This window comes from Parasteatoda tepidariorum, chromosome 5, assembly GCF_982258835.1.
Source record: "Parasteatoda tepidariorum strain Cologne lab strain chromosome 5, Ptep-v5.0, whole genome shotgun sequence".
NCBI classification, from domain to species: domain Eukaryota; kingdom Metazoa; phylum Arthropoda; class Arachnida; order Araneae; family Theridiidae; genus Parasteatoda; species Parasteatoda tepidariorum.
In genome coordinates this window covers 121,492,052-121,515,277 of record NC_141759.1, presented here as the reverse complement: position 1 = coordinate 121,515,277, position 23,226 = coordinate 121,492,052, and the positions used below count along the sequence as shown (strand labels likewise).

The 23,226-nt window shown below is 30.1% G+C and overlaps 2 protein-coding genes across 3 annotated transcripts in view; one reads left to right on the top strand and one right to left on the bottom strand.

Moving 5' to 3' along the window:
* The window catches only part of LOC107449489 (non-POU domain-containing octamer-binding protein), a 157,124-nt gene that overhangs the window by 88,321 nt on the left and 45,577 nt on the right, over window positions 1-23,226 (top strand). The gene's annotated exons all lie outside the window — the stretch shown is intronic.
* On the bottom strand, window positions 7,164-23,194 carry LOC107449559 (WW domain binding protein 2). 2 transcript variants are annotated; one of them, XM_016065116.4, is made up of 8 exons: window positions 22,959-23,194; window positions 18,247-18,349; window positions 18,029-18,167; window positions 17,213-17,305; window positions 14,685-14,831; window positions 10,954-11,181; window positions 9,042-9,148; window positions 7,164-7,346 (listed from the first exon to the last, which is right to left on the bottom strand). In XM_016065116.4, the coding sequence occupies exons 1-8, from the start codon at window positions 23,012-23,014 to the stop codon at window positions 7,296-7,298; spliced, it is 924 nt and encodes a 307-aa protein (XP_015920602.1). In that variant the 5' UTR covers window positions 23,015-23,194; the 3' UTR covers window positions 7,164-7,295. The 2 variants fall into 2 exon arrangements, with proteins under 2 accessions (XP_015920602.1, XP_042907364.1); XM_043051430.3 differs by lacking the exon at window positions 9,042-9,148 and having other exon boundaries at window positions 22,959-23,187.

Genomic DNA, 23,226 nt, shown 5'->3' with positions numbered 1-23,226 from the left:
ATTTTATGCATTTATCAACTCATTCACCGATTATTGTCATTAAAATGCCCTTCAGTGGACCGATCGTAAAAACGTGTTTCCCCACTAGAACATCACTGATGACTGTGGTCAGTAAACGGATGGGTGATGACCACTTTAATTAGCCTGTGTATGAACCGAATGTCTTCATTAAGCAGTTCTACTGTAAAGTGCTAGAATTCACACGCAAGTTGTCGGGCCACTTGTAATGGCATGGTGTCGGATCGGGGTGTTTGCCCAGCCCATTGTGCAACTCTAGTGTGACAAAAAAAATTACATGCCATAACTCGCCCATAAACAAATTCATTGCTGACTCGGTTGTTTACGCAATTATTCACCGATTGGTTTTCTTTCATTCTCTATCTAAAATCGTTCTTAATAACACTTCTCATGAAGAGATTGTAATATTTATGAAGAAATGACCTAGTGTAATAATAATAAAATGGATTTGATTATTGCTTTTTGGGAAAGATTAGATATTCTCTAAGGTTTATAAAACTATAACTAAGGTTTATAATACAGGTTTATAAAACTTTATACAAAAAATATATAAATAAAAACCCCATTGAAGTTAAAAATAAACGTTTAAATAAATTAGACGAATAAAGAGCTATTGAGCCCGGGTTTTGGCAAATATTTGTAGGGAAAAAGAAATCTTACTTCAGCTTCCCGGAAAATCGTGTTTGTACGGTGCTCAAAGAAAAACTAAATATCTTGATTAGTTTTTGATTTAATTATCGGATTTTCTATTAGAACACTGGGCGGTTAGAAGGGGGTAACTTCAGATATGCTAATTAGTCAGTGCAAACAATATTTTAAGTTAAGACATCATGCACAAGACCACCTTTTCTAGGACGGATTCCTTACCCTAAACCAGTGTTTCCCAAACTTATGACTTTTGTGTACCACTAATAAAAAAAATTTTGTATTTTTCACTATAAAAAATTGCACTAAAGTTAAAAAACAGAACTAGCTGTTGATGCCACTCATTATTAACTGTTAACTCTGCAAAAAATAGCCAATAGAAAAATACGTCATCGTAAATTTTCGTGGCTAGCTTTGTTTTAAAAATTTTCGTTTGTTGATATTTCACATCAGAACACCCCTGGGGGTACGCGTACCACACTTTGGGAAACACTGGACTAAACTAACCGCAATCTGGGATAATTCAGACAGGAGGTAGTTTAGTCAGAAGAGGGATCATAAGTTTTGACTCTTTATATGGTTATTTTTACTTTTTGCATATTTCGAAAACATTTTAAAAGGATTGAAATTTTTTGCTTAAAATGATATAATTCAATTATGAAAAGATAATATCACGCAAAAAATAATTTTCAATAAAAAAAAAATTTATTCAATAATATTCGGAACAAAAATTTGATGGATTGCAAGGATATATAGATTGTAATTTCATAGGGCAAATAAGAAAATCTGAATGATTTGGTTCTGCTGAATAGTTTCTGAAATATCGAATTTTAAATATCTTGACTTTTGAGAATCTGACCTTCCCCTCTTCAACCCTTGTTTTTTTTAATAGTTTCCTCACCCATAAATCTTTCCTGGAAAACTCATTCAATGTCACACAATCTCTGTTGCACACCTTTTCTTTACATCTTTAGAAATACTTTTACAAAGAAAACTTAAACCATAAAGTTAACCTAAGAATATATAAGTAAAAAAACCTATAAAATATAATTTTGAAAGAAACAATATTTATTTTATTTTATAACCGACCTAATTCTGAGTTTACAACTATCAATGTACAACTCCATAGCCTTTTCATTTTGAATCCAATCCAGAAGCTAAAGGAACTCCTAGATCAAAGCTTTGAGATACACTATCTTTCGTGGAGAACTTTTTGATAGAATTAACCATGGAGCTAGGAGTAGATGGAGGAGACACTAGCAGAAATTCGTGAAGCCGAAAACTCGGCAATGTTAACCGCGAAATTAACCGTCGGCCATCTTACTTACTTCAAAACATTGGCAGTTGTAGCTCGTTTATGCTTGAATTGTCGTATGTTCGGACAGTTATTATCATTTTTATTTTATTCGTTATTCGAGTAGTCTTACTTTGTCTTATTATTTTTTCTTGGACTTCTTATTATTTTAATTATGACTTCTTGCATCTTAAGGTTTTATGTTACTTTATAAAAATTTCAGCTGTAGTTTTATTTATTTCTGTCGAAGTTATTCATCTGAAAATTGATATTTTTTAAAACCAGAAAGTATCCCATTGCATTCTAAATATGAAATAGATAAAAAAAATTTAAATTTATTAAAAATCTAATATTATATACAAGTGATTGCATGTAATATTAGATAATAATAAAGTACTCCATGATTACATATACATTTATTCTAAGCTTTATAGTGATGTAGTTTTTGCTTAATGTTAAGGTATTGATAGTTTCTGTTCTATACCTTCATTTAATGTATTTCCCCTAAAATAATAATAATAATTTTTATTAAAGCGTAGGGTTTTCTAATCCCTAAACAAAGTATTTGTGACGTTAAACATAAGGAAACATAAGGATTTGTGAAGTTAAACCTTTTTAAAGAAATTGTTTATTGCTCTCAGGGCTAAGATATTTTGAGTTAGTCACTAGAATACTGTGATAATATTTTCTCAATCTCCAATTTTTATTTGTTTTTAAGAAATATTTTGACAAAAATTTTTTAAACTAATTTACTTAGTTAAAAATGTCATATTTTAAGTATTCATAAAATTTTCATAGTATAAATTATTTAGGTATATTAATATGGATTTGTATAGACTAATTTTTAGCAAGAGAAATGAACATAAATTATGTATTGCACTTTCTGAAATTCTTTTTTTAACAAGAAACATCTTTCAATATTGTGGTATTCAATTTTATTTTCTATATTGAGCTATGAGTTAGCTCTATGGATGTGACATATTCATAACCGCTCAGAGCTTGTTCTTTAAATTCTAATTTTTCTTAACGTAATAAGTTTATCTACCTTTACTAGTATAATAATTAGTAAGTTTGAACTCTTAAGTTTGAACTTATAAAACTCTCAGGGTGGTTGAAATTTTACAATTCTTAATAAATTTAATTATATTTTTTAAGTTGTATTGATAAATACATAGCGATTGTAAAATGAAATAGATCTACTTTTGTTTTAAAAACTCTCCAAGTTAAAGTATTTTTTTTTCTAAATGTTTTTGTTGTATACCTTCATTGAAAACATTAAACGTGTTTTTCTCTACATTTAAGAATCTTTTTCTGGATTTATAAAGTTCAATGCACCCCTCTAAGAAAATTGTTAGTTGCTTTTTGTTGTATACATTAAATGTACATAGCTTCATTGAAAGCATTGAACATGTTTCTCTCTCAATGTATATATATATTATTATTGTTTCTTTTTAATGCATAGAATTTTCTAATCCCTAAGCTAATTTTTTTTCTTTCAAATTTAATAATTTTGAAAGCAGCTATATTCAATTTATAAACAAAATATATGTATATATTTAGGGATCTGTTTCTAGATTTTTCAATGTGCCTTTGCTCTGGTTTAAGATTTTTTTTTTTTAAATAATCACTAGAATACTGTGATAATATTTTATTAATCTGTAACATATTTTTCCTTTTTTTTAATAAACATTTTGACATATTTTTCTTTAAATTGATTTACTTTGTATGCAATTAAAAATGTCCTATTTAAGTATTCATAAAACTATCTAAGTATAAATCTTCATATGTATGGATTTATTTTTAGATAGAGAAATTTGTATAAATTTATGTATTTCACTTTCTGAAATCATTCTTTAACAATAAACATCTTTCAATATTGTGGTATTGTGGTGTTTTCTACTTACAACTGTAAGCCTCATGCTATACTTTGTGGTGCATGAGGAGTTTTAAGTCGTTTAAATAAAATAAAAAAATATTGTGGTATTCAATTTATTTCTATATTCAGCTTGGAGTTAGCTCCATGGATGCAACACATTCATAACTACCTAATATTTTTTTTTCCTGTCTTTTCTTAAAATAATTAGTTACCTGACTTTATGGACCTATGAATTAAAACTATCAGAGTAATATAAATTTTAAATTTCTAGATAATAAACTTTTTTATCTTCTTGAAATTGTTTTGAAAAGTGCATAGTGATTGTTAAATGAACTTGACCTAATATTAACTTTACCAAGAATTCCATTTGTTTCAAAAATTCTGTCAAGTTGAAATTTTTTTCTAAAAGTTAGAAATACGAAAATTCTAACGGCTAAATAAAAAATGGAGAAAGCTTGGATGGATGGATCTCTTATTTAACTTAAAAGACTAAACTCGACACTTTAAATCAAATTAAGAACCCTTCAAAACCGCCCTCCAAGCTTCGTTAAAAAGCATGGATTAACTAGAAATAGAAAGATGTATGAGCGCACAACGACGCAGCAAGTAAGATGGCGGAAAACTCCCGCGGTTGCTTCACCTTGAAAGGAGTGGGCTAATGGGAGTGTCTTCTCCACTTACTCCTAGCTCCATGGAATTAACCCGTATCTGCGTCAGATAGAGGGGGAAACCTGTTAGTCCGAAGGTCTAAACCAGGGGTCGCCAAACTTTTTTGATTATCGACCCCTATGGATGGGTGGTCTAATGTAAACAATAACAAGCGTCCTTAAACCGGAAGAAATTTAGAAAATTTCCGGTGTATCCCTCCGCTTATGTTATGACTACGAGGCGATGCGTGAACAAGCCAAATATTCTATGCAGTTTTTTTATTGTAATTTGGGTTCAAATCTAAACATAATTGTACCATTCATAAGAGCTTTCAGAAATGTATTGATTCTCAGAGGTCGTAAGGCCAAACAAAATTTTGGAAAGTTAATATCTCATTGTGAATTATTCTTAAGGTTTGCCATGTTTTGTATTTTATCCCTTATTTGGCTACATTTGAATAAAATGTTACCAAAAATATCTTTTTAAGATAGCCTAATTAGAAAATATTCTAATGATTATAATATTAATATGATAATGCTGAAGTTTAAAGCCTGAAAGAAAGAACTCGGTACATGTGAAATACTGCAAAAGATATGATGCAATAATACGATGGCGCGTTTTTTCAATCTGCGGCGTAAAAATATATCGGAAGCAGTAACCCGGAAGTTTAGAAAGAACAATTTTACCACTAGCGCCGCCACCCTTAGCTTTACACGATCACCCATCCATATAATTTTTCGAAATTTCCATCGACCCCCGCAAAAGTAATTTTCTGTTAATTAAAATAAAACTCTATTAGATACTGTGTTTATACATTTATTTTATGATTTTAAACATTTATTAAAGTAATAGTACATTGTGTAACAATAGTTTTATGAAAAATATATTAATATTGAAATTTACAAAAATTGGTCCATTTTGTAATTTTCGTAAAAAAATACAAAGTGTGCTATAGTTTTGTCGCGGGCTGTACTAATCCATATCATTAATGCTTACCTTCTTTTTTGTGCATTGATAATTAAAATTGATATCTAAACCAAACGAATGGTTTTATCGAAACAATAACTAATTATCTAAAACTATAAAGTTTTAATAATGACACTGCAAATATTCAACACAGTTTGCAAAGATAGTTGAAACTGCGTATGATATTTGCATTTGTAACGTCAATGCTCGTCATACGTGACATTTGGACAAGCGCACATATGCATATGACTTATAAACTGCGCTGAGTTCGTGCCACTGCGCGGTGGTACGTACATACTTGTTTCACCCCAATAAATATACGTTTATTAATTTATGTTTTATAAAGAAACTGATATTGAGTCAATTGTAAAAAAAATTCACAAATTTTACATACTTAATTAGGTATGTGTGATTTGCGTATTGAGAACTGTTTCTTCTTTTGACCCACAATTGACCCCTCCGATTCGGATCGACCCCCAGTCTCAGATCGACCCCTGCTTTGGTTAAATAGACCCTTGGGGGTCTATATAGACCACTTTGGCGACCTCTGGTCTAAACCCATGATCCGTCGTCTACCACTGAGGATATTTATGTCACCCCCGTGCGAGCCAGAAGGAAAATCCAGATAGGTCAGTTCATTGGAAGGCGTGTGGTCTTTCACCTGTGCACAATTTTTTTTTTTTTTTTTTCCCTTCTGAAAAAAAATGAGGTAATAAATAATTTAGAGAATATAAAATTCAGGTTTGTCACTATTGGGCCATTATTTCACTGAGCTGATAGTGTCTCTCTCAATCATTCATTTCCTGATTAACTGACTATCTTTGGTTCAGTATTCTGCCGTGCAACTGAAAAATCAACGCAAGCGGTAAAAAATTCACATTTGAAATTTTTGACACATTTGTATGGTAAGCTACACATGGGAAATTTTTTTTATCGTTTTTTTTTATATTCTATTTCAGCGTTCATAACATAGGCAATAGAAGTAAAATAGTTGTCCAGCCACTTTTCTCGGAATCTATAGTGAAGCACTTTTGTTGTTTTTTCAATTGCACTGCATTATTGTGCTCATTCATTGATTGAATGCTTTGTGGATTCATTTATTCTTTGATTTGCTTAGTTATTGTTTCATTTGTTTGTGATCTGTGTATTGAAATATGCATAGTAAAGCTCTATGCAGATGATAAAATTGAATCTCAGCATATAGTAAGGTGCTATTTTCTCCTTTTAAATTGAGAATTCGTTAAAAGAGACATTTGCTGAGATTATTTAAGTTTCAGAGACTGATAAAATGTTTACCAACTATCTTTTTATGACCCACTTACACAGCTGCTTATGAACTGTCTACTAATAGAATCATTGAAAAAACAGGCAGAAATTATGAAATTTCAGTTCTAACTGGTAAAGGGACATCTGAAAGACATTCTTTTTAGTATGAATTGTTTTCTGAGATGGAGTAAAGTGGTTAAGTATAGTATGATAGGGATATCTTCTTTTTTGTTGTTAGCTTTAGTTAGTATCTGATGCTCTATATTTTATAATGAAACAGCTAAAAAATAATTTACTTGTTTGATTATTGACCTACTCGGGTGGTTATATATGTTCTTTTGAACGCATTACTGTGAGAAAACAATCAAATAAAATTTGATAAGTTATGCTTAATTTATATGAATCCAGAGTACAGTATCGCTTTTACATAGCAAAAGAATTCTTCTCTCATCACGAGGAACAACAATAAAGAATTTATTAACATCTTATACACAGAAAGCTACAAACGTTTGATGCACCCATAATAGTGTACACACAGCTTAGGCGAGAGTTTTTCAAAATAACATAGATATCTCCACTTATTTACTGTTCTTTCTTGTGGTTGTCAAACCCGTAAGGAGGCGGTGGTTCTTGCTGTAAAGAAAAGTATTTTAGTACAGTCAAAATAACATGCCTGTTTGACTCACATGATGGTTTTGACAGGAGCGAAGATACTTAAATATTGTTATTTAGACAAATGAGCTATTGTTAATTTTTACCCTACTTTGAATTAGACCCTATACAAACCAATACAACTCACAATTAAGACAAATGAGGTATAGTTCAGAACACAGTTTCTAAGCTTTAATCAACTGAAATTAAATATAACAGGAAAGGGCAATATAATTGTGTTTCTCTGTATTTTTATTTTATTTTAATCTTAAAAGTATTGTGTTTTTATTCTTATTTTGACTTCCAATAGGGGGTCTCGGGGGCACAGTCAGTTTTTGGTTGAACCATTGACCACAGAAAAGTTCCAGCATGTTAGTAGGGCAGTGTGTCACCTGAAGAAATACTGTCTTTGCTAACATGCTTATTTTTAAAATTTCGTTTGGCTTTTATTTAACACTAAACATACCAAATGACCATTTAAGAACTTTTGCACCGAAAATGCGCTTATCGTCTTATTATTTTTGCACTTCATGACTTTTTCTAACAATTATACACAGTTAATATTCAATTATTATTTTTTGTACTTTGTTTGTTTCGAATAATACTTGTCTTATACCTATTTCTACCACAACTAGTCATTTGAACAGGAGAACAATTTATAAGGTTATCGGATCAGAAATGACGACGTGATGCCTGTTCAACATATTGCATTAAACGAGTTGCTGTGTGTAGTGAGTTCAATCAGAATAACTGTCAATTCAAATTTCAAGAAAGTACCTAACATTTTAGATAGGCACTTTTGTGTCAGAAAAAGTGACAAACACTAAATGTTTTGGTAAGTAGCTTACATTTTATTTTGATAGCTTTACTTCATTTCTAACTTCTAGTTTTTACCGAGGAAAATGTCGAAACAATCGAGACAGCACAAGTTATTAGACGAAATAATATTAATTATAAGAATTATAATTATAAGAACTATAGAAATAATAATAATCAGAAGAAATATGTTTGAAGAAAATGTACAATAGAAACACCTTGCATATGTAAAAAATGCTTTGAGCAATGAATTAAAAATTCTTATTCCTTGTGTTTTTAAATACATAAAAATTAGCAATATACAATTTGTTTCATTATAATAAAGTTTTGTAGTTTATTTCCTTCCTAACATCCATATTTCATACATTCAATCAAGAAACAAAGTTTGGTCATTTGATGGTAGAAATAGGTATACATTAAGTGTTGGTATGATTAGTGTTCACCCATATTAATTTAAATTGTGTACCAAAGACAATTTTGGTTTTAGGCTGCTTTATTGGTGAATGGCTTAAACCAATTGAAGACGGTTTTGTTGGGGGAAAAATTATAGTTAATAACTAAAACTTGGAGAAAACTAATTTAAGAAATTAGCATCTTTTACATCACAAGGAGAAACAGAAGGTAGAATATCTTAAATTGAACACCTCTTTCATTATTAGGACAAAAAGCATCGCTCTTTTACGACCCTAAAAAACATCTGAGTAAGTAAATTGCAGACTTTTAAAAAAAAAAAAATCCATTGAGAAGCCATTCATCTCCTATTTTATAAACTTTATTCGAGTGATCCGAAAGAATTGTAAAAACTCTCCGTTTTAAACCTCAAAAACACACACATATAAAATAGGAAAAGGTGTAACATACCCCATTTTGTTGATTATTGATGTTGGTTGGAGGCCCATACATTGTTTGAGGATTATAGGGATGCTGATAGAAGGTTTGCATGGGTGGTGGATAACCAGATTTTGAATCTACAACAACAAAGTTTCTTTTAGAGACAAATAAATAATCCTTCTATTAGATTATACAGTCAACTCCGGGAAGGAAATGTTTATGTGTTATTTTTTGTGGTGAGAGTGAAGAAGAAAAAAATATAGTTTTTTCTGTCTGATTTATTTTCAGCATTTTTTATGCAATAATTTTGAAATTTCTACTTCAAAATACATATACCAATTTTTAATGGCATGGAATGTAGCAATGTTTCTTGTTTACTTCATTTTTCAGCATTAAAAAAAGACGCAATCTTCCAGTATCTGGACAAAATGCCTCAAGTCAAAGCAGATGAATTTGGTGAAACTATTTTTATGTGTACAAATGCCTGGCGGAATAATATTAAGTTCGGGAAAAATTATTGGAGAGTTGGGAAATGTCTGATGTGGAGGATTTGTTCCTCAGCTAAAAATTACTATTTTTTTTGCAATACAAGACGAAGAGCAACAAAAAATAAAAGTGAACACATTTTTGTTGCTACGTATTATTTTTCAGTCATTTTTGTATTTCATTTTATGGGTCATTTATTTAAATAATATGTAACAAAAAAGTTTGAAACCATTAGATAAAATTGTTTTCAGAACGGATAGAGTGAACCGAAATTTCGGTCTCTTTCGGTCACCAACTCAACTGGATTTTGGTCTGACTGTATTTCATCTCAAACATATTTTAGAGTTCAAATATTTTTGGACTCATTCTTGTCGGCAAAGATAAGTGTATCACACCTATAGTCGTGATTCCCTTGTTTTTCGCTTTAACATCAGAGTAACAATGAAATATCCAAATAAAAAATTAGAACTTTGCAAAAATAAAATTAATTTTTTCATTCATTTTCAAAATATTTGTACAAAATATTTTGTGCTTTCCTTCTGAATCTTTTTTTTTTCCTTCACCCGATAGCACCCATGCCGATGATGTGAAACAATGAGTTTGCCATCTATACTTGACTCATCTTCTTGTAACTTAAGCATCAAACCAATAGCTCCTACTATAATTAGTTTTTTTAAAAGAAAAACCTAATATCTCCTATTTTCGCTAAATGTCTTAAATAATATACACATATTTATTAACTAATTTTAACACATAAACTACTAATTAATTTTTTAATTATGGCACAGATGTTGGGAACGTGAGTTTGAATCTAGCCTTCGGCAGGATTCTTGTGCATTAAATGGTGACTGATGCACATGGGATCACAAAGTTCTCCAAATTCCCATAATAAATCAATACCTTTGAGGGTACTGAACTGAAGTTTAATTTGCTCCCTGGTTTAGGTCAAAATTAAAATTTGCGGATGAATGGAGTATGAAAGGGCCCTACCTGTAAAACAAACTGTGACGCGTGTGTGGCTAAAAAGATGTCAGAAAACCTGCCCTTTGCCTAAAATTCACTTGGTTTCCCACAACAAGCTTGCTGATATTGGCATTACATATATTTTATTTGGCCGGGATAGCCTGGTCGGTAGGGCACTCAGCCCACGTGCAAGCGTTTTGTGGATGCGATCCCAGACCGGCCATTGACTCTCCGTGTTGTAAATGGCGACCGATGCACGTTAAATCTGTTGAGTCACAAAGTCCTCCATGTACTCATAACAAATTATACCTCTGGGGGTACTGATCCAGGAGCTTCCTTGTCTTCTGGATTGGGTTCAAAATGACAAGTCTACGGAGTCGAACATTAGTAGGTGTAAACCCAATATTGGGGATGGCTGTTCGACGATGGATATAAAACAAAAAAATAACATATATTTAATGATACTTTAGAAGGAATAAATTACATAGAGTACCTAGTGGAGGAGCCTGATCTGAAGTAGATCCCTGATAGTGTCCGTAAGGAGGAGGTGCAGTGGCTCCACCATCAGAATTGAATCCAGGAGGAGGAGGGGCCCCCGGATGATTGAACAGTCCTGTAGATGCAGCCTGCGGATACATTCCTGAACCTGGAGCATAGGCATAGGGAGGAGGATAGATGCCAGGATAGGGAGGGGGCATATCCATAGTATAAACACTGTTAGCTGCAAATAAAACATTATAGTTTAGTATTTTAACAGAAAACAATTTTTCTCTTTTTTTTCAGGTATTTCAAAGACACACTGAGTGTAAAAACTTGCACCAAGAAAAATGCAGGGTGCAATATGACTTAGACATACATATAGGAAATGTTATGTGAGTTTGACGGGGGGAGGGGGATATTAAAATAAACCACAAGTTTGTATCAACTTTATTTTTTATAGGGTAATAATTGGCACTGAAACATGGTTTTCTAAGAAAAATCTATGTTTAACACAATGTTGTGATCAGGCATAATAAGGAACAAAAAAATATACGATTTTTATGTTATACCGCTTTGAGAATTAGCAATGCAAGGGGGGGGAACTAGAGATGAACTAAATTTTATTTCACTTTTATACATTTGAACCTTTTTATCTCGAAATGTCTAAAATCAATGTATTTTCCATGCTTATGTTGAACATTTTTTTTCAAAACCTTTGTTTCTCGAATTTCTAATAATCAAGCACAAATGTCCAAACAACATAACTTTCTTTATCAGTAGAGCTTGCAGACAGACATTAATTTCGTAAACCCACAGGAAGTACAGACGGACAGGTCGGGGTGTTTCTTGAAATTTCGATCACTGTCCCTGCACTTCCTTAACTTGAAAAGAATACTGGCAGTGAGTGAGAGGTGGATGAGCCAGGGGTGGTTAGCTTTTCAACATAGATAAGAAGGGAAGGAATAGAAATTCACCTCAAAATTGCAACCAATGGATCAAAGGATAATTAAGAGTTTTAAAGTGAACAATAGAAAACAATACAGTCAGAGAACAAAAGAGGTTCCTAAGAAAATATTGGCTATAGGGGATTTGCTGCTCTTTCTAAGCTTAAAAGAATTATCAAAATAAAGAAGGTTAGACTTCAAAAATCTTTGAAAAATATTTTCAGTGTTAAATGAATGTGAAAGTTTTTTTTATGTAAATAGATGTATTTGGTATAATTAATTTACAGAAATGTCTGTATTTTTCTACTAAAAACAAGTAAAGGAAGAATTTCTTAATTAAATTTAATTTTTTAAAGTACTTGTATAACTCGAAACCTCTTTATCTCAAATTTTTTGTCTTTCCAGTGAGATTCGAGATAAACGAGTTCGACTGCAATTATTTTTGTTAATTAGTGAAATTTTGCTTAAAATTAACAGAAATACTTTAGTAAAAATACATGCTAGCTACATAAATAGAATAACAAAATTCCTCAATTTTCCAAACACATTTTTAAAAAAAAATCAGTATAATATCTCAGTAATCACTGACAGTGGCTATTATATACAGTTAACCACAAAAAATTTTATGTTTGTAATTTACACATTATATTGCATATTTTATTTCAATTAAAAACTCCACAATACTCAGAAAAAATGGCAGGGCATTAAAGACAATAAAAATATATAATATAAAAGGAAAAAATATTTTTTTAAAATAACATTTTGATACTTTGTTTACGTTTACTGGGATACTTTGATAAAGTATCCCAGTAATTTTTTACATTACGACTGCATAATGAGAAAAATTATATTAAAAAATCAACACAAAAATAGATATTTCCAAAAATTGTCACTACACATAAAAATCACTTATGACTGATAAATTTTTATATATCTTTACCCATATATTCAAAAATGATTTTGCTATTGTAAAAATTTGGGCTTAAAATTGTATCCAAATTAAAAAATCCATAAAAATCATTGTCCATTGTTAAATTTCAACTTGTCCATGCATGTCAACTTGTGCTTTGCAAAATAAATAAATAAATAAATAAAAAAAAATATGCATTTAACAGTCCTTACAGTAAAAGTTATTTTCATTATGAGAACATTTCCCATAGCGTCATATGGAAAAAGGTTTCACAGAGAAAAACATTTTTCAAAAAATAAATAAATAAAGGTCTGTTAGAATAAATTTAGAACAATGTTGAATGTTTAGAATAATGGAAGAATTTCAACTTTCAGAGGGATAGCCTGATAATTTAATTTAAAAAAAAAAAAAAAAAAAAACTCTGCAAAATAAAAGCTTGCTAAAAAATATGGCGTAAGTGACCGATTAGACTTACAACACCGCACTATCTCACCAAGCACGTGCTACCTATTAATATATGCTGAATTAACCTGGTATTTATCTTATCTTACTAGGACACAAAAACAAAGTCTTAAGAGGCGGGGAGGAGAATCTTACAACTTGCTTTTTCCTAAAGTTGAATTTGTGAAGGAACCGTTAAACGGTAGTAAATTTTCCCTGAATAGATCCCTGGCAAAGCAAGACTTTATAATAATAAATCATAAAATTTAGCAAGTTTATAATTATCTTTGCTATACACAGATACCAGTTCATAAAAAAAAAATCTTTTTAAAAATACGAAATCATCACACAAAAGAAACTACAATATATAAGCATTCTGAATTCAATAATAATTAAAATCTCACTTAATTAACTAAGTAAAATAGTGTTTCTAAAAATAAAATGACAACTGGATAGGATCATCCTCTTAATGACGAATAATATTTTTCTGCATATTTATTTAAAAAAATAAAGAAAATTTGATAACAAAATAAACAAAAGAGGTCTGACCCTTTATTATGAAGAAAAAATTAAAACAAACATTATAGAGAGAAAAGCATTAGAAATGTATGTCTTTACAAATGAAATGTGTTTAAAACAAAAGTATTCTGAAATTTTTTTTATTAAAATATAAAATTTATGTTTTAACTAATAGGAATAAAACATAATGGAAAGTAAAACGATTCACAATACAAAAAGTAGGAGTTTTTCTGTCTTCAAATTTCGTCGACAGGGAATATATTAAAGATTAAATTAGATAAGAGAAAACTTGAAGAATGTTAAAAAAAATGCTATTTATTTTACTTTCTATTATAAAATAAAAGATAAATTGGAGATAATTGAGAGTGAAGACGAGAGGGAAAAAACCTACAGGCAGAAAAAAAAGGGGGAAAGCTTAAATTATGTAACTATCTTCAACTATCATTAAATGCATCAATAAAATAACACGAAATAAAAACAAAGGATTAAAAAAACGCAAGATATTTGTTCATTTATTATAATAAAAAAAATTTCAGGACAGATATCGGGGGTCAATCCATGAGGAAATCTGGGCCGATTGGCTGCCTCTTCACAAAATTAAACTTCCTAAAATGTGTCCCTTCACAAAATTCTACTGACGATTCAAATATGACGTGTCAATTTCTGTAGAAAATAAAACTGCAATTTTTTACTTTTTAAAAGAAAAATCTTTCTGCAAGAACTCTGTAGCATTCTGCGACAATCTCACTGTGATTCTGCCACAAGGGTCCACTTCTTAACTCACTTCTTCATGAGCAACTCAAACAGAAATACTATTATTGCAAATGTTGGCAATAAAAATGAAAATTCACAGAGCTATTAATCATAAGTATCAGAATTAACCATTCATGCATATTAAAATGTAATTAAAGATCACTTCATTGAACTCACCAGGAGGAGCATTTGGAAAGACATCAGTAGGAGGAATGAATCCATTCACGCCACCTTCGGGTGGCATGTAGGCTGGAGGTGGAGCAGGAAAATAGGGACCCTGGTGAGGAGTATAGGCAGGAGGTTGGGGAGGCATGTACTGACTAGCTGCAATCAATGTATTTTTAATTAAATGAAAAAAAAATTTCAAAAATAAAAATAATGAAGAAAGAAGTCAGGCAATACCTAGCATTTTTTTTTATATAATTTATTAATCTTTTATTCTCTTTTGAAATTTTAAATATAATTCTAAAGACAAACATTAGAACCTCAACTTTGGAGACTTTTTGAATGAAATTGACTTAAATCTGAGTGAAAAACCAAAAAAATACATTTCGATTACTCGAAAAACTCAATGAACATAAAATAAAGTATTTTTAAAGTATGCATAATTCAAAAACAAAATTGAGATTCTAATCAGTTGCAATGCTCAAATAATTAATTTTCAAAACCATGGAAGATAATTAAAATATATATTAAGGATTAAACAAATTCAAAAGGACATCACATTATTAAAACATTTTTCAATACACACCAGAAAGTTGTCCTGTAGTGCTCTGTCATTCTAAACTCTTTCAATTATTACACTTCATTTAATTAATTATAAATACTAAACAGAGTGGGTGGTGGTCAAGCATTTTTTTTTTTGAAGTATATTTTAAAATCAGCAAAATGCTTTTTGGTGCCAACAAGGAACGTGTATGAGGCGTGCCGTAATTCCGTCATTTATAATTATATTTCATCTCATGTCCCTCACTTCTTCTCAGACATTCCTGATATAAGGTTGCAAAATTTTACTCCATATTTTATTTAAAACTATATTTGATAAACTGTTTTTTTTTTTACTGATATGTTTAAATCACATGCACAGGGTGCGTAGCCAAATTATTTAACAAAAAATAAGCACCTTTTAAGCACTCAAAAAATATTTTTAAGCACTTTAAAAAATATATAATTAGGCAGCGTTGGCAAGTTTTTTACAATTAACAGTTTTATCTTGTTTTAATCATCATATAAAAAAAAAAACTTTTGGCATTGTTTTTGACGATTGTCAAAAATCATGAAATTTTGAATCATGTAAAACAAAAAGTGTTTTCATTCCCTATGGACTGACAATACGCCGAAATAGATTAGGATTAAATAAATTGTGAAAACGTTGGATAGAACAATGTGAATTGTCTTTCTGCATAATACGAAGCGAAAATCCACATAGTAAAAAAAAAAATATCATTTTGAAAAAGGGAAAATTAAACACTTTTTAAAAGCACCGAATGCAAAAAGCACCTTTAAGGGCTTTTAAAAAACTAAAATCGAAAATAAGCACCTTTCAGCACTTTTTAAAAATTCAACGCACCCTGATGCATCTTGTACAGAATATTTAACCTAACTCCATCATGAAATTTAAAAACTCCATCATGAAATTGTGAAATATGGGTGGTTTCCATAACTTTCTCAATCATCATAAGCTTAAAACAACACTATACTACCATGGAAGAATTTTATATGTTAAGCTTTATTTTCAATCTTTTACACTTTAGTATGTACAACATTAGGAAATTTTCTTTAACTCATTTTCATCATAATTTAAGAGAATTTTCTTTATTTATATTACTACTTTGCAGTTCTTGAAATAAATATTAACTCTATTTTTGTCTTTTTTTCTGCATCCATAGATATATATATAAAAGAAACATCAACTTTTTTTCAACATCCTATTGGAATAGGGGAACATAAAATTAAAACTGTCTCCAGACCAGTGATTCTCAATTACTGCGCCATGGCACTTTTGCTTGCTGCCAAATTTTAGAAAAATTAGAATGCTTTTTCTTTGATTTCGATGAAAAGTTTAAATAAAGAAAAGCATTTATATACAATATTATATATATACTTTTTATAATTTCTCCTCGCTTTAATGACGTGAACATCTTGGACGGCGATAGTTCTGTCTCTGACAATCTTAAAATAAGTAGGAAATTTAATGACTATTAAAATTAGTAATTAACAAAAGAAAGCAAGTAAAATATTTACTTGCAAAAGGAAATAAAAGTTAGCAATTAAAATAAGCTGAGCCATTAATAGTTATAAAAACAAATTAACAAAGGATAACAAAGAAAGCTAACAATTAATAATAAACAAAAAAACAAGCTAACAAGGGATCACTAAACATAACAATGAATGCAAAAATAACTTATAGTTAATAACTATAAAAAAAAGCTAAAAATTAATAAACAGCAAAAAAAAAGAATAACTGTTCATTCGTAATTAATCCCTTAATAAATGTATTGTTGTTCTTGTAGTACATATTTTATTTCACATTCAAAATTAGTATCATAAACTAATTTACAAAGTGCATTATAGGTAAGTAAACAACTTTTTTTAAGTTTATTTTTTTCTCTCTGTGTGCCGTTAAATTTCAAAATCGTTAAGAGTGTGCCACAACAAAAAAAGGATGAGAATCAGTGCAAAACAAATCAAAGAAACTATTTTACCCATTTTTGCAGCTTTTACCATTGCTTGACCAAATTCAATGGCACCTCCAGAGAAAAACTTCAACTTAAATGTTGCTCTGCCTGTCCAGTTTCCTACAACACAAAAATTTCACATAATGTAAAACCTCTCTACAACACTATTTTTTGTTATTACTATGGGGACACAAGAGGATATGTATTAACTATAAATGTATATATTAATTTGCAGAAACAATTGAAATAAAACAATCTCACAGTTTTTATTAAAAACAATCCGATAATTTTGTTCATTCTTCTGACAGTTAAGTCAACCAACAAGTATGCATTAAATTCCAAGTGCGTACAAAAATGATTTCTGTTTGTTAAGGGTGTTCCATCCAGCCTCTACAGAAAAAAATTCTCTCAGGTGTTAATGTGATGCGTGTGGTCATGATCCGCTTTTAACATGATGGAAATTAAATTAGATAGAAATGTGATAAGGGAGGTAATTCTAAGAATGAAAGCTCTTGGGGGTCGTCAGCACTGAGTCTTTTTCTTGTCAGAAGAAAAAGGCAAAATATGATAAAATGAGATTTTTTACATTATTTGAAAACCAATAATAAATGGAGAAAATAAGTTTGAAATTTGGATGAAAAAAATTTGTTTCACAGGGGTTTATTACTTCAGAGAATATTGTAATAATGAGAGTTGAATAACATTAATTGATATGAAAGTTCGTCGGGACTGCGAAACATTATCGAAATAGGTGGATTTATTTTCGTATCGGATATGGTAGTAGCGAGAGGTCACTGTATTTATAAACTTATTTGTGAAGAATCAAGCGACACTGAGAGTTACCTCCAGCTTGGGCAGTCACGGCACCTTTGATGTAATTTGCTCCAAAAAGGGGTTGTTCCAGTTCAACTCCTGACAAAGAGAAGAACGGGAAACTGAAAGACTGCAGAGCATCTTTCTCAGATTTATTCATAAAAATTATCTGAAAGAAAAAAGAAAGAAATACATTGAGATATTTATCGGATGATATAATAATAAGAAGAATGGACTAACTTACTAACCCTGTGAGTGGTTAGATACATTCTGCCCTTCTTGGTACCTCCAAACTGTTTCACATCATTTCCTTCAATTATAAACTCCACCCCATCACAATACAATAAAATTCTGCATGAAAAGAAAAACTTTCATTAGCGAGAAAATTAGCTTAGAGAAGCTTTATTAAAAAGTTTATATATACACACATATAAAGTGAAACCTCGTGTTACGGGCACTCCTAGAAAATGGACACCTCTTATTACGGTCAAATTTTTATTTCCCCGTGAATCTTCTATGAATAAACCATTAAGTATAGTTTGTCTAAGTTAAAAAAGTCCTCCCACCACCAAGTCTGTGGCCGTCTGGTGCTATGGAAACAATACCTTCTCTCTCCGACCCGAGCTGAAACCACTCCAAAACAGTGACCCTGCACCCCTACTTGAAATAGTCATACCTTGTTACCATAGTCATCACCACAGATCCAGACGAATGTCTGAGGGAGTTCTTATTTCAGACAAACTATATATTTCCCACATAGCGGACACTTCCGTAAGCACTGGACAGTCATTTATGCCCCAAGAAATTTATTTTCTATCTCTTCATACAGTACACCAATTTTCAAAATTTGAAAGAAAAATTTGTTATGCTCCTTTTTTTTTTAAGAATGAAAATTTTTTGCTTCACCATAAGTAAAGATATTTTACTTCCTAAGAATCAATCCTTCACCTTTCTTTATCTCAGCAAAGAATGATAACAGCATATGTGAAATATCTTTTCTTCTAGAAACCACCTCACAAGCTGAAATGAAATGCTTTCCAAGGGTTGCGGTTTTGGATGTCCTAAACTGACTAAAACTGTACTTGTCTTAAAGTGTCCAAAACCTTGCACATTGGTAAAAGGAAAAAAATTATATGTGTAACCTAGGGGTGCACAACCTTTTTGAGTGAAGGGCCACTCACACAGCAGGTTTGCTCACGAAGGGCCGCACATGTATTTAGACATGTTAATGACAAATGTAGTAATGTTTATTTAAACATTAGCGTTCCATTTTTTTTTACCAATAAACTTAGTAATATCAATAACTTAGTAGTGTTCCATTATTAGAATTCATTCAAAAATAAAAAAATTTATACTTTTTTTTTACAAAAAAAAACTTGCTATTTTTATTATATGAACAATAGATTTTTCAAAATAAATAAACATTGAAGAAAAGAAATGTTTTTTTTTTTATCATATCATGCAATACGAAAATTCATTTTAGAATTAAATTCTAATAAATAAAAAAAAACTGCAATGCCCACAGAATGAAAGTAGGAAAAAGTTTAGTCATATTTAAGTATTATAAATTCAAATTAAATATTTTAATTGAAGAAAATTTATAGGTTTTAAACAAAAGCCTAAAATAAAAAAAACTGTGATAGTTCAAAATAAAATTCAATGCTTATTTTGTAATGTACTTTATTATTTTATTTAATTAATTATTAGATTTTTTTATATCGTAAACATTTTCCTTTTTTTTTATCGAAAAAGATCACTTAAGCAATAAAAAATTTAAATCTAAACTACAAACAGTGAGCAGTTTAAAAATTCACGTTTTCCGCCATTTTATGAATTTCTCAAGTTGAAATAACATTGCATTTAAATTAGGGAGGGATGTAACGAGTATTTGGCCATTCTGTGAAAAATTCAGTTGATTGAATGATCAGTCAAATATTCGGCAGAATATGTTTTAGAAAGGTATTTTTCCAAGATTTTTTTATTTTTGAATGTTTATAGATATTATTATTTTTTTTTTTAAATTATAATCAGACAAGTCAATTTTGTCATTTTTTCGATACTTTGAGAATTGAGAAGGATTTTTTTCCATTTTTCGCTGTTTTTATTATAACCCAGCATTTCAACAGAAAGTCTCATACTATTAATTTATTATCACTCTTTCCCTGTACTGTAATATAAATAACCAGTAACATAGAAAAGTGTGATTTTCAGTATTAAAATTTTGTTTCAGGAACTAAGAAAAATTTGTTTTTACAGTTTTTCTTTTTTTAGGTATTTTTATTATGACTCAGCATTTTTTTTTTTTTTTTTAATAAAGTTAATAACAAAATTTATTTTATAGCAAGTTTTTTTCTTCTAAAATTATGGCAATGAGAAAAATTTAAATTGAGATTTTCGGCATAAGATTTTCATTTAAAAAATTAAGAACACTTTCTATCTTTTTATTTTCTTTAAATAAAAAAAAAAACTTTTTTTAAACATTTTCCTTATAACGCAGAAATTTTTAATAGCATTTCTGTTGACTTAATTCTTTTTTCTTTGCTTTTTCTGGTAATTGAAAAACTGAGATGTTCAGCTTTAAATTTTTTTTTCCGAAAATTAAGATTGATTTTTATGTTCTCTGTTTCACTTTTCAACATTTTCAAAAACGTTCTTGATTGGCCTTATTTTTTAGAGTTAATTTATGAATGCGTTTTTCCAGGAAATATTATTCTGCGCATTGAAATTTTAGTTTCAGTGTTGCTATGCTGCTAAAAGATTTTGCTATTGGGCCCCAAGTGTACGGAGTTCAGTCGATTTTTTCTTCTTTTTTTTTTTGTCGAATATTTGGTTTTTGATCAAATCACAATTCATTACCACATTCGACCAAATCATATTCGCTGCGGAAATAAAAACGTTGAGGAAATAAAAACGAAGGAAAAATAGCTAGGATTTATGATAAAACTGTACTGAAATACCGTATCGAAAACGGATTATTTAATTGCGCGATTAACAATCACGTGTCGTAATAACAACTAGTTAAATAACAGGATCGTCAAAATCATGTGGAAAAGTATAGAAATAATTGGGAAAAAATATATTTATGCTGAACTCATCACAAATAAAGCGTGTTAAATGCATGATTTAAAATTTGTATGTCGTAATAGAACAATTGGAATTTTTTATAATACATGGGAACGCATAGCAATAACTGTCGAAAAAAAATTGCTGAAAAAAAGAAAGAATTGCAAAAAAAAAAGATAAAAAATCACTTAGATTTAAGATGAAATCGTCACAAATAAAGTGCACAAAAAGTGATTATTTAAATTTGCGATCTGAAACTTGCATCGTAATAAAAATTCCGGGTTTTCGAAATCACGTAGAAAATCAGAAATAACCGCTTAAAAAAAATCATTTATATTTACGATAAAATCGGCTTAAACGTACATTTACTAAAGAATCTGTTAAAATTGATTGGGTCAAAACGTGATGACTTAAAAGTGCGATTAAAAATTGCTATTTTTTAAAATTTTTTTATTGTGTTTAGAAGCTCTCGCGGGCCGCACTTCAGCAGTCGAAGGGCCGCATTTGGCCCGCGGGCCGCAGGTTGTGCACCCCTAGTGTAACCATTGCACACATAATTAAATATATTTGATACTTTTTACATAATTTACCTTAAATAATTAATGGAAAATAATATAATAGGAAAAGAGTAACTTTTGAAGCTGCACAATTCATTGAATAACAAGAGTAAATACCTTATCCTTAGAATATGCTTTTAATATCGATAAATTATGTTTCTGCATAAGGAAAAATAATGCAATATTAAAAATAAAGTTTTTTAATAAAACAAAAACTTGTCTTCATTTCGTTTCTTGTTCAAAAATCACCCCATTATTTTTTTTCAATTCTGATATAATTTGAACAAAAGGGTTCTGGATAGTTTAAGACAAGACTGTTTCAAACCGTGGATTAATACATAATTCTGTCCTAAACCTTGCAAACTCAGTTCTTTCCCACCGAAAATTCTTTCCTTTCACTTCTACACCTGAATTTAGCACAGACGGTTTTTAAAAAAAATCAAGTTAGGTGTTCATATAAATAAAACATTTATTCAGATACTTGACAGATGATCAATTGCGTACATTACAGCTCCTCATTGGGCTTAGTGCCTAACAGTTTGTCTAAAGTAAGAACTACCCTACCCATTCATCTGGACCCGTGGCGGTAACGAGGTACAACTATATTAAGTAGGGGTGTGGGGTCATTGTTTAGGACTGGTTTTGGCTGGGGTCGGTGAGAAAAGGGAATCTTTTTCTTAGGTCTTCTGTGTTATCCCTAGAGTGAAGAGAAGCTACCTTCCCTCAAATGCACTATTCTAATTTCCATAGCAGCAGACGGCCTCAGACTTTGTGGTGAGGGTAGTTCTTATCGTAAACAAACTATACCGGTATATATTGTCGTTTTCTTTTTCCTATGCATCGCATGAAGTTTACCTTCAGAGAGGTACCCAGTTTCCTATCAAGGGATGGGGAGTAATAATAACTGACTCAGAAGGACTAAAAGCATCTATTTGGAAACATATGATTGACTCGAATATCTCCGTAAATATTCATTTATCTGTAACTACATCTAAAATTATGACTATATATCTAGCTTTTTCATTTTGTACTGAAGAAAAAAAGCTTTTAAACATTTAAATAAATATCAATGAATGAATAAAAACATTTACATAAATATCAATGTAAATAGTTATTTTTATATAAGTGTCATTATTCTAGAAACAGTTTAATGAAGTTTGCTATTAATTCCTACATCCTTCTCGTAAACAGACAATTTATTCAGTCCAAAAAATGTCTGTTTAACTACATAATCTTTTAAATTATTACTTAATTTTACTAAAATGATATTAAAAATTATCTAACAATTAGTAAAAAAAAACGGAGTCATGAAACAATTTCATTTAAATGAATTAACTCACATTTCTCCATTGTAAATAAGAACTCCACCATTTGCGTGTGCTGTATTCAAAGACATTTTGATGGAATGTATATAAGATCGTAAAATATGCGATTATTTACTTAATCGGGTTCTTTACATAATTGCGCATATAAATTAGTTTGACATATCATATGATGAAAGGCGAATACAAATGGTTTCCAGAAATTCTAGAAAACGTAATGTTTGTTGCATCATTTCCGGTTAAAACCGAAACTTCTCGTGAATGTCATAAAAAGAAGACGCAAAAA

Bases quoted from the DNA above. Each gene is read 5' to 3' on its own strand.
- LOC107449559 (XM_016065116.4), bottom strand. From the start codon at position 23,014: ATGTCTTTGAATACAGCACACGCAAATGGTGGAGTTCTTATTTACAAT. The intron at 18,350-22,958 runs GTGAGTTAATTC...CTTTTCATGCAG, and splicing joins CTTATTTACAATGGAGAAAT to AATTTTATTGTATTGTGATG. The intron at 11,182-14,684 runs GTGAGTTCAATG...TTTTATTTGCAG, and splicing joins CTTTCCAAATGCTCCTCCTG to CTAACAGTGTTTATACTATG.